A 12,695-nucleotide genomic window follows, 5' to 3' on the forward strand; every position below is an offset into this window, starting at 1 on the left:
GTGACCGCGGCCGGCAAAACGTCCCACTTTTTTTATTTTTTATTTTTATTTATTCATTTTAATTAACACAGTATAACAGTTAAAACTAAAGCACTGTGAAATTACATATTGAACCTAGACAATCTAGACATGTATAATTGGAAAGAGTTGACATGAAACATCAAAATACTAACTAGAATACAGGTGACACTTATAACACAGAGGAGGGACGAATATCCATCATCTCGCTGAACCTCAGACATTCATCACGCACTGACATCCATCTACTTGCAAACACATCACATTCAGGCGCTGATGCGAGGAGTGAATTCAAGCTGCGTAAAGCTCGAACAAAAGGAGCGTTCCTGCGCGACACAGTTCGGGAACCCGGCACAGATAAAAGACAGCGATTACGAGGCCGAAACTCAAATCTAGAAGGTGTTGGGACAAACAGACGCACTACTTGTGTTGTTAACTCGACACAGTCAGAGTCACCGCGTAAGATATTACAGATTGTAGTGAGAAGTGCTGAGCTGCGTCTTACCTCTAGGGAGTTAAATCCAATCATTCCCAACAAAAACTTGGTAGGATAAAGGAATGGGTAATACCCGTACATTTTTTTGTATAGGAAGCGCAAGAACACTTTCTGTACTTTTTCCAGTTGTAAGACATATGTTGTCTCGTAGAGACACCAAACGACAGAGGCCGTCTCAAGCTTACTCCTCACTAAGGCATTGTAGAGCAGTTTTATTGTTCTTGAGTCAGTAAAATCCCTGGCATTTCGAATGACAATTTATCGCTTGCCATAAGGAATTTGCTTGTATTTTTATACGAATAACCTGTCTAGGCGACCTTTTATATTATGTTTATATATGTTAGGTACTATTAGTCTTCGTTGCTAGAGATTTTAAAACGAACGCGTGAAATCGCCTTTTCATACAAACGTAGTCCTTCCTCATTTTCTTCTCTGGATAATAAAAAATATTAATAAAAAAAAAATTATTAATATTAATATTATTGAAAATATTTTGACACAATTTGTAGTATATCGACCACGGCCATGCTACGTTTGATTTTTTTTTTTCAGATATTTTATTATTATAATAATCATAATCATTTATTTGCACATAAAAAGGGTTTACATAAAAGGTGTTACAAAAGTATGTAACTTTTTAGCCGTTTTTGTCAGCATGCAAATGGGTGGTATGGGTTATAATACATAAAATTTGTACTACATGAGACTACCTTAAATTAACTTAATAACTAAACTACATTACTTAAATGAAACTAAAATAGAATAAACAATAAGTCAATTTTGCAGTGTACATACAGTGCCAGCAATAGTTAGGAGCATTTAAAAATTTGCATGAAAGCTGTTCGCTCCTAATTTTTACAATATTCAAAAAATCTAAAAAAGTCAGACGTAGGGGCGCAGCTATAGTTAATATACATCAAATTGTGTAAAAATATTTACACGTCAGCAGCTCGAACAAGGGTAATTTGCTGCTTAAAAACAGTGAGCAAAATCGCATTTTGCTCACTGAGTGAGATAAAATAACATTCAAGTGACCTTCATATTCGCATGTCATTTCAACGTGCGGGGCCTAATACAAGTTCGAATATTTGGATTCTATTGTCTTTGTCCCTTTCACGCCATTAGCAAAAAGAAAGAGACAAGAAAGTGCATACGTAATTCAAAGATATATTGACGGTTTATAATCGACCCCCGAAATAAATCAGACCGCGTCGTTCCAAAACACCCTACGAGTTTTCATTCGTAATAATTAATTAATGAAATAAAAGTTTAAAATTTAATAAAAATACCATATTTTACGTATTTTATTATACAATCAAAACAATTACAACAACATATTGCGCGTAACAATTTTATTGCTACGCGCAATATGTAGCCTCCCTTTATCATCAGTCAGTTAAAGGATTCCTGAGTCCTGACTACGTAGAGGAATATTTTATGTGTGTGTGAAGCTTGGTAGCTTCACACACACACATAAATATAACTACGTAGTTCGGTTCTTTCATACCAACGAGAGAACTGAACTAATCCAATTTGCCTGATGTTGTCGCCGATCAAATGGCAGCAATGCAGATGGATGGAAACATACGAGTGAAAATACTCGTAAATAACAATATTTTGATTTCTCGGGTGATCCTGGCTTTTTTACCACGGCTCATTCCCATGAGCCTGCGGTCCGCTTGACAACTAATCCCGAGAAGCTAGTTTTTATGAAAGCGACTGCCATTTGACCTTCCAACCCATGAGGGTAAACTAGGCCTTATCAGGATTAGTCCGGTTTGTTGCCATAATAATGATTTTAATGAACTTTCCCTCTTTAATATATTTTTAAATGTTGATCCTAGCGAAAAAAGTACTGAATCTTTCTTGTAGGCAATTTTATATAGATTATTTGCATGACAGAATATTTTTTGCTATGGGCCACCGTTTACGAGTTATTTACGAAAAACTAAAAAAAGGACCTTTAAACGAGGTTTTCTGGAGAAACTGGAGAAATGTTAACATATGGGGCTCTTCAAAAAAGGAGTGTACAGGTTTAGGGTCGGTACCGCAGACCCTTGGAGTTTCAGGCGTCCATAGGCTACGATGACCGATAACCATCAGGCGGACGGTATACTTGTTTGCCACATAGGTCGTATAAAAATACAGAATAAAGACGATTTACTTACTTTCCTTGAGAGCCTAAAGGATACGCTACATAATTGTGACATTATATACCTATTAAATCATATTTATTTAAAGTTGCAGGATACTCTTTTTTTTTTTTTGGTAAGTTTATGTTATTCCTACTCAGAATCAAATTTCGTCTTGGCAACATATTACAAGAAAATGCTTTTGGTGGGATTGCTAATTAGGCTTTTATTTTTCTATTTTACCGACACCACATTCTCCTTAATCGCGGCACCGCACGCAAAACCAATTCATGTGTGTCGGCTCTCAATAGACTCGACATACAATTCTACAACGGACAGCGAACATGCTCGGAATCAATACCTACCGGCATTAGAGAGCTACCGATAATTGATATTGTTGTTCGGAGCGAAATGTCATTGTTTCACGGACATTGTTCAGAATTTGAACAAGGGAGGATTAGTGTTGCGAACTGGGTCTTTTGAGTCTTTTGAAAAACTCGGCTCGTTTTTACTAGACTGCAATTAGAATACTTTCGAGTTTTGTAAGTCCCGAATCAAGTCCTTTATGGAGTATTTTTAAGCGCACCTCAAAGACTCGTGTCTCCAAATAATGACTCCGTCAAAAATTTTGTATGCTGAATTGATGAATGAATTTTACATGAATCTTCATGTAAAATACATTCACAAATAGTATATTTTTACAAATAATATATAAAATCCATCAGACTAGACTTCGCTGTAAAGGACTTAAGCCTCTACAAAAGACTCCGATCTCTAACAAGTTGAAAATAACTCGAGTTTAAACCTATTTATATGTCCGAAAAACTTGATCGAGTCTTAAAGCCGAGGACTCCAAGGGCTCAAGCCTTACACTAGGGTGAAAACATAACAGCCGTAACACCCGCTGGGGTGAATGGGTCCTTTTCTCTAACGATGTGAGGTTAGCAATACTACTATATTGTTGGGATGGAATTCAAAATTCCAAATTATTTATTTGTTAAACATAGGTATGTACAACAGTAGGTCTTAAATTTATAATAAAGTATCACTATGCTACGCCACATGGCATACAAATAGCTACAGAGGACATGTAGCACGCATTTACAAACTAAATCTATGGTGAATAATGAAGTATACACTACATCATAGACATACAATATAACACTACATATTAAAGGGTAATAAAATTTCCTGAGTCTGACAAAAAAACTTGTATTGAGTAGTACGCTTTAGTTATTAAGAAATCATACAACATTTTTTTAAATTTCTTTAAATCATTAATTTTTAAAATCTCTTTTGGCAGTTTATTGTAAATTCTTGGTGCCATTCCAAAAAAGCAAGGAAAGAAAGGCATTTTTTGCCTCGGAACTTTTGCCAGGCCTTTTAACCGTTAAAGACACGTTTAAGATCTTAGAAAGATCTTTAAAGATCAATAACTAAACAACATGTCAAAATCGAGGTTTATTTCGATTCTGCTGTAACCCCAATAAGATCTATCTACGATATTTCTAACGTCAAAGTTATATTGGTTGCCCGAATCGAGCTGCTTCTGACAATTAAACGACATACAAACGATATCTAAATGAGAACTTATCTAAACCAGAACTTATCGTTCTTCGAATCGGGCCGCTAGCTCGTATAACGGGGCGCAAAATGAAAGTTAAGTAGTTACTCTTTCTAATTCTGAACATCATTATTCCCGCTCCCTAATTCCCGCCCTTACCTTTCATTCGTCTGACACTCACTGTCCCAGATTAAAGGCTTTTCAAATGCCACATTACTTTGATGGCACTACCAACTTACTTTTACCGTTGACCAAATGTAAAACTGATTTAATCGTTTAGAAACAGTGTTTTTTGGGACGTATAGGTAACTTTGTATTAAATACAATTTTAGACCCTACTCGCGCTTTGTCATGTCACTGAGACAAGCTTAGGACTTAATTTAATTTACGTGGTATAAAGATGATAAGACTTAGGTGTTGCGGTGGCAGAATGGTGGCATTTTTATCACTTCTCACTATGACTGTCACTTTCGCACTTACATAGTTAGAACGTGACAGGTATGGTGTTAGGCGATTAAAATCCGATAAACACCAAACCGAATATGCCCATTAACGGATTCCCACTATTTTTGTTACATCTTGTATGGACGCGGTTATGCACAATTATAGGTACTGTAGGAAAAAATTCAAAAATTGCGTCCACATGGAAAAGTCTCGATACGTCAATAATTTTGTATGGGGAATCGACATTTTCCATTTCCAAAATGTGTTGTTTCATGTGAAATTTTCCTGAAATTTCCGAAAACTCCAACTTTTTGGAAACTTTCCGCAACTTGCACATGTGTATGCACAACGTTCCAATGCACAAGAATCTGTCATTAAATTATAAACCTTATGTTAAAGATAATAATCATTAATTTCAATTACATTTTGTTGTGGATTTGAACACTAAATATTCGGGCTAATGGCTCCTTTACACGATGGGCCATCATACTGACCCACTAAGATGGGCCAGCGTGTAGAAGGTAGTGGTGTCGGATGGCTTACGGCGCGGCGGGATGGCGATAGGATGGCCGCGGTGTCGGTTTTTCGTCCCCACATCAAAGGTGTGCCAGCAATAGTGCGTACACATCATACACGTGGCCCATTCCATAGTGCGTGCGCTCAACCATCGCATGGCCATGCTAGGTGCTCAACTGTTCCAATTTAATTTGTCAATGTGCCATTATTGTTTTATAATTGTTAATGCTTATAATTATTATTGCTGTTAGTCTAAGTTTCGTGACGCATTGGTTCAACTGTAATGTCATGTCAACATTTTTATCAATAAAATAAAATCTCGCTGGTCCAGTGTGTAGCCATCGTGTAGAGGACCCATAACCATCGCATGGCCATCTCGCTGGTCCAGCGCTGGGCCATCGTGTAGAGGAGCCATAAAACACTGAATATTCACCTAGAAATTCATCAAGTAAAACACACACATTATGGGTTGAAGTGTTGACGTATAAAGAAAACATACAAACTCGTGTTCATACACTTTATTTTCACAAGATAGAGAACATCAACAAATCTCTTAAGAATTACTTTAACGAAAGACTAAGGGTAACCCCAGCTGAATACGTTATTTATTTACAAAAAGCTCTTTGGCTATACAAAAGAAAATATACAGAGAAATCATATAAAAATAATTTACAATAAAATTGCGAACCGAACGGCGAAATAACGAATTTAAAATTATCAATAAAATTTCAACATTTAAAAATATTTTTAAAAATACATTGTACAGAAAGTGCAAGTAAATTCTAATGTGCATTTTTTACATTTTCAAATACTGACGTCGGTAAATGATTTATTGCTAAAATTTACAAAAAAAAAAAACTTATTCGCTTTAATGTAAACAAGGAGAAATTGTGAAAATTTATTGAAAATACTAAGTTTGTTGAAAATATGTGTAAGTATTAAGTCAACTTAATCATAGACCGAGAGATACCGTGGAAAATTCTACCTGATTAACTATGAAAATAACTCCGCCAAATGGAATGACATTTTACGCGCGAACGGATGACTTTTATGCCATCAGGCGCAAAAGAATAGCGTCTCTGCTGACACGCGTGCGCGGCAGTAGCAACAGCCTCCTAAGGACGTTGGCTGAACGCCTTGATTGCCATCTCACGAGCTACTGGGTAGACGTGTTGATAGGCAAGGCTAAATTAGCTATTATTATTATTATTATTTATTTATTTTTAGGTTCCAAACATGTCACTTTACTCAATTGAGCGTCATTACGCATGTTCTTTTTTTTAAATGAGTCCATCAAATCGTTCGTTTATTCTATCTCCCATTTGTCTTTTCTGACAAAGCGTTTCGATTCCTATTTCGGATTCAGTTCTGCAAAACTACGGAGAACAGACTACCAATTCTACGTTTTCTAATTTATCCGCTATCGCTATGTAACAAACAATGATCCTAGCGTAAAAAAAACGACTGCTCTGAAGAATTTTGACCGCTGCTACCCATATTTATGCAATATACGTACGTATTAATAAAAAAATACATGTGAAAATGGCAATATAATCTAGACAGCAGTGGTCATAAGGTCTTTGAACAAGCTGCTGACAAACCATTTCATTTTGTACATAGAATCATGTTGGCTATAACAACGTATTTACGCAACGCATTTTTTGTGCTGAAATCATGATGACGAAAAACTTAACATGAGAATTTAGTGTTTTATTTTTATTTATTTATTTAAAACCGACAATTATCACATGTGAGATAATAAGCTTTTAAAAAAATGCACAAATTACAAAATAATCTACGAATCGCTGATTAATCCTAATAGATGCATACGAAGTACTTTACATTTAAAAACGTCTCACAGTCTAGGAGCCGGTCGTGAAAATAGTTTATCTCGTAACTGGCTCTCGGACTATGCGGCGTGGAAGCGTTTAACTACCTAGAGTAGGCACAGAAGGGTTCAGTACATTTGGCTTATTAAGGGAAACCTTAGGAATATCACATCGACTATTATAACCTTGGGATACCTTTTAATATTACTCAGCATTTGACCACTTCAGACCACTTCTACCCTTTTTTATGAATTTAATTTACTATGTAAAAATAGTTATAGATGACCTTGTGGTTTTTTTAAATATGGAATCATGCCCAGTAACATTAAAAAGATAAATTTATGTTAAGAGTGCAAAAATGAGTACTAGGTATTTTTCCAATTTAAACTACTTAATACATATAAATACCCAAAATAGCACCCTTAACTATGTGAAACAATGGAATGTAACGTCAATATTAATAAATAATTCAAATTACTGAATTAAGTACCCAAGGGTAAGCGATTAACCACTAAAATTACCCTAAAATTACCCTACAAATAGCATTGAGCTGAGATCTTGTACCTAATTATTTTACGTATACCTATTAAAATTTCTAATGTATGGGTTGTATCAAACCTTGGTAATAGATGGTGTGGCCACGAGAGTTGAAGTCACACACACACCAACAAAATCAATGATATTTTGAAATTAGTATTCTTTTTTCGCCCCGATAGCAAGTTAAACCACCAAATGCAAGATGGAGCAAAAAGCTTCGTCAATGTGTTTTTTTTAGCTTAATATCGTGCGTTTTAAGAGCCCATCAACGTGCTCACTAGCGCCACTGCTAAATAATTGTTATTATTTAAATTTTACGATAGATATTTAAAAAAGGGGGCCGCTATGTACTGTATTTAAGTACCTTTTGAATACATCAAACTAGTTTTTGTTGCTGGATTCATCGGTCTATGAATTCAAAACAAAAACGGCCGTTTAAACTTTGGACTCCTATATTGACGAATACAACGTAAAAACTATTATGATGTATTTAAAAGGTACATAAATATAAAGTACAGTACATAGCGGCCCCCTTTTTTAAATACATATCGTGAAATTTAAATAATCATAATTATTTACCAGTGGCGCTAGTGAGCACGTTGATGGGCTCTTAAGTCATTCATTCATTCGTTCAATACTGTTTTTGCGATAAGTATTCTGTGTAGCTGTGTGTGTAATCATTCACCTCCTCTCCTGGCGATACCTATACCAGAAGTTTTGTACAACGTAGAGTATTTTAGCTCTGTATGTGATGTGTGAATATATATGGAAAATAGCAACAGTCATTAAACACATAAATCATAAATATCTCAACACGCCAAATCCCAAAAAGTGCCAATTGTAGTTTTAAACATGTATGATATGATGTGACTCAGAAGTAGCAGCATGGTTCCATTTTTATCGCTTGCCACTATACCCGTCACTTTCGCACTTACATGCTTGTTAGAACGTGACAGGCATGGTGACAAATGATAAAGAGCCGATCATATTAGCCCTTCTGGTCGTATCTGGGTGACAGCGACAAATACCAAACGAAAAGAAAAAAACGGAAAGGCAGATGCTACGAAAAGCCATAATGCATGGAAATTTTCGCTTGGCGTTCTCTATCAACGATATACTTTACGATTGGCGTTTGTCAATAAACGATCGTCATTTTGACTGTAGTTTGCTCGTAAGGGTGTCCACTTGTCCAAGATCTTTTTCCAATGTATATTTGCGTCTCACATTTTGCTTTAAGGGGCTGCCCGCGGTTTTCATCGATTTTTGACTAGTTTGGAGTCGTTACTCCTACATTTACACTATAGATAGAATTATAAGACAAACGGCTATCGGTTCTTCAATCTTTTATCTCCATTCTGGTCTACCGGATTTTGAAAGAAATTAACACTTATTTTTTTATATATTTTTTAAACAATGTCTAAAAAAACACTTTTTTCGTTACTCGATTGCTGTGAAGGATTTTACATGAACGAAATCTACACATTTGGGTTCGTCTTTGACGTCTCTAAAAACTGGTCAGAGATTTTAATTTTAAACTAATTAACACAAAAGCTATGGCCAGTAAACCAGTTTTTTGGCCTAAAATTGTTCAAAGTTAATGCCAAATATCTCGAAGACAGTGAACTTTGAAGTAAATATGGTATACTATATTGCTTACAGCCGTTGCTGTTAATATGATAAGCTACAAAAAACATTAGAAAACAAAGGGATTCAGATCGAAGGTCATTGGTGTGACCCCCTTAAAGTTTTCAATTATTATGCTTAAAACGGACACCTCAAAACACTTTCCTCTGTATTTGATGACTGTAAAGCTATTTGTCTGTAAGCTAAACTACTATTGCACGGTTATTATTAATTGAAAACATCAACATTTTAAGCTTTGCGCCACATTTTAGAAGTTTATGAAGTCAGTTTTCTATTTATTACTCAAAAAATCGGTCTTTAAGATAAATTAACTTTGTATAATGGAACCTATCATGTGACACTAAGTTTTGGTGTACATCTATGTCATTTTATACCAATAGGAAAAATACATAAAATGAAAATATTGCAAACATAAGTTAAGCCGATGGCTATGGAGTGTGGAATTGAAAGGAGTGAAATCTCTTATGGTAGAACTGTTGCAAAAGTGTCCAGCTGTCAGTAGCTAAGAACCTAGGCGTTATTGACGGAGTGAAGTGCGCTGTCTATGATTTGATTTTTTTGTTCAAGTATTCTAGGTATTGTAGCGCCACCTATTTAAGGTGGTTTTGATGACACTTTTTGGTACATGGAGATTTCATTCCTTACCTCCACCTTCCATACCGATGGCGCTATAGTGTTAGACGCTTGACAACCTAGAACCCTATAATTATGGAGGGTAGAAGTAAGAAGAACAATTTTTGTATATAAGAAGTGTTCATAAAAACCTTAAATAGGTGGCGCCACAATACATCGCGAACAAATTTTTGACTTCACTCCGTTAATCACGACAAAGTTCATGTCATGTACTTGTGCTACCCTAGCGCCACCGGAAAGATTTCGAACTATTATTGACAGCTGCCAGCTGGACAATTTAGCAACAGTTCTTTCATAACCGACGACTGGTCTGGCCTAGTGGGTAGTGACCCTGCCTATGAAGCCGATGGTCCTGGGTTCGAATCCCGGTAAGGGCATTTATTTGTGTGATGAACACAGATATTTCTTCCTGAGTCATGGATCTTTTCTATGTTTTAAGTATTTGTATATTATATATATCGTTGTCTGAGTACCCACAACACAAGACTTCTTGACTTACCGTGGGACATAGTCGATTTATGTAAAAATATCCCTATAACATTTATTATTATTTGTTTATTTATTTATAAGATTGTTCTCCTTACCTCTACCCTCCATATCTATAATGCAAAGCGCCGTACAGCGCCATCTACGTTAGTTGTCATATTTACGAATATAAAACTTGCGTCTTACTTTTCATTTGTCTATGCTTTATAGCCATCTTTAAACCTTTTCAAGAAGTCACAATTTGGAAATATCTGTCAACAATGAAATATTTTGACAATCAAGATATTTACAGTATAAAGTCCATAACAGTTACTCTGTTACAAAATTCCAAAATTCGAATCAACACCAATAACCACAAAGATACCTAACATTAGATTCGTATATCTCCGTCCCTTTCCAAACACGAATCCGTGCTTTCATACAAAAATCACGTGTAATTCAAATTTAGTCTAAAAATGTTTCTCGCTAATCGTATGAAATTGCTATCGAACAAAAATTTGAACTATTGGATATGTGATAAATTAGGACTATACAATTTATATCTAATAATTCCTCTAATGAATATAATTTAAGTATCTTTAAATTGACAGATAAAATTCATGTATAATTTTGATAATTATATAAAAAAAAACGTTGCAACTGCAAAGAAACTTTCATTTCACGATGAGATTTTTATTAAACAAAAAATAAATTACAATTGCGATTTACTCGCAAACACTTCATACCAACAATTCGCCCCGCGGTAACATAATCCATAAATTATTAAACAATACTTCCACACTTTCCGTTGGTCAACGACAGATTTCCCCCTAAACCTCCGAGCGAGGTGCCTCGGCCTAGGGTCCCGTGGCTGAACCCGTTCCCTTCATAACCATTCATGAACTGATTATTCTGTAAACCGATCAAAAGTTCGACTAGAGCGTTCGCCGCGCTCTGAGCGTTGAGCAACTCAAATATGATGCAGTTGCATTCTGGCTCAGGGTTTTTCAAGTTGCTCTTGTTCGAGGAGTTGGAGCTGGTGTTGGAGCAGCTGTCGGAGGGCTGCGGAGGGTTGGGGTGGAGCGGGCAGAGCAGCTGCAGCTGCTTGGGGTAGTGCGGGGGCACGCCGGACAGGTGGTTGGCGGCGGCGCGCGCGTAGAACACGCACGTGTGTCCGTCTGCGTCGGGGTAGTTCGGGTTGCCGTTGTGCTGGAAAAGAAAAAAATAATCATTACACCTTATAAAGTTGTCCGCCGTCTGTCTGCGTGTTTTATGTTCCCGATAAACTCAAAAAGTACTAAATGGATTTTCATGCGGTTTCCATCTATCAATAGAATAAGGTTTTGGGTAACTCGTGCGAAGTCGGTCGCTAGTTATTTCATGTAAAATGTTGCCAAGACGAAACCTTAAGGCTCGCACTGTCAAAAAGTTATCCGATATCTTGCAGAGCCAAGCTTCTAACTCTACAAGCCCTAACTTCACAAACTCTTAGTCAAAATATATGGCTTGGCCGTTTCGCTACCGTCACATGGGTAAGGTGAAAAATTTGTCGACTGTAATGGTTGAATTAAGATTACGTATACCTAACTGTTATAGGGTACTTTTTATGTATGGGCTCCCAACTCAACTATAATATTCATTTCGAAACGGTTTAGTCAACTATAATGAAATTGACCAATTGCAGCTCGCCGCGATCAAGAGGACAAAACAAAACGATAGCTCAAATTATTTATTTTAGGTTGTATAGTAGAAATAATTGTTCATAAATCATAAACGCACATGTGACACCCTTAATATAGCAACATCCATAGACTACGAAAACCGCTTAGCGTTGCTTGTTAAGTGTCCATAGGCTACGGTGGCCAAAATCAAGAAAAAACTGTCTAAAAGTTAAATTTAGCAAGGAGCAAGTACCAGGGCCTCATGAGTTACGAGAAGGTGTCGTTGACCACCCCGCCGGGCCCAGGCGGCGGCAGTCAATACTCAAGTGTCAGAAGTTCATTCCTAGAGTATGGAGTGTGGAATTAAGAGGAGTGACATCTCTTATGGTAGAACTGTTGCAGAAGTGTCCAGCTGTCAGCTATAAATAATAGTTCCAAATCTCTCCAGAGTAGCGCTAGAGTAGCTAAGAACCTAGGCGCTATAGGGACCGTGCGCATTGGAGGGTCTGCCATCTTGTGGCCTGAATCGGAACCATAAACATGCACATGTACACGTCACGTGTTTTCTTGTGCATAGTAGTAGGTTCTGCCATCTTGTGGGCTACATCGGAACAATAAACATCACATTTACGCCTCGCGCCAAAAATCTGACGGCTCCTGTGCTGCCTCCTACAGTTCATGCACGCTCCCTATTGACGGAGTGAAGTGCGCTGTCTATGATTTGATTTGTTGTTCAAGGACTCTAGGTATTGTAGC

The 12,695-nt window shown here is 36.7% G+C and overlaps 1 protein-coding gene across 4 annotated transcripts in view; it reads right to left on the bottom strand.

Annotated features, from left to right (window-relative positions):
* Positions 1-5,673: 5,673 nt before the first annotated feature.
* The window catches only part of LOC133520834 (centaurin-gamma-1A), a 491,067-nt gene continuing 484,045 nt past the window's right edge, over positions 5,674-12,695 (bottom strand). For all 4 annotated transcript variants that reach the window (XM_061855514.1, XM_061855515.1, XM_061855516.1 and 1 more), the window contains one exon: positions 5,674-11,487. In XM_061855514.1, coding sequence (XP_061711498.1) covers positions 11,062-11,487 — 426 coding nt within the window. In that variant the 3' untranslated portion in view covers positions 5,674-11,061. The remainder of the gene's footprint in view (positions 11,488-12,695) is intronic.

The sequence above is a fragment of the Cydia pomonella genome, chromosome 8 (genome assembly GCF_033807575.1).
Source record: "Cydia pomonella isolate Wapato2018A chromosome 8, ilCydPomo1, whole genome shotgun sequence".
NCBI lineage: Eukaryota > Metazoa > Arthropoda > Insecta > Lepidoptera > Tortricidae > Cydia > Cydia pomonella.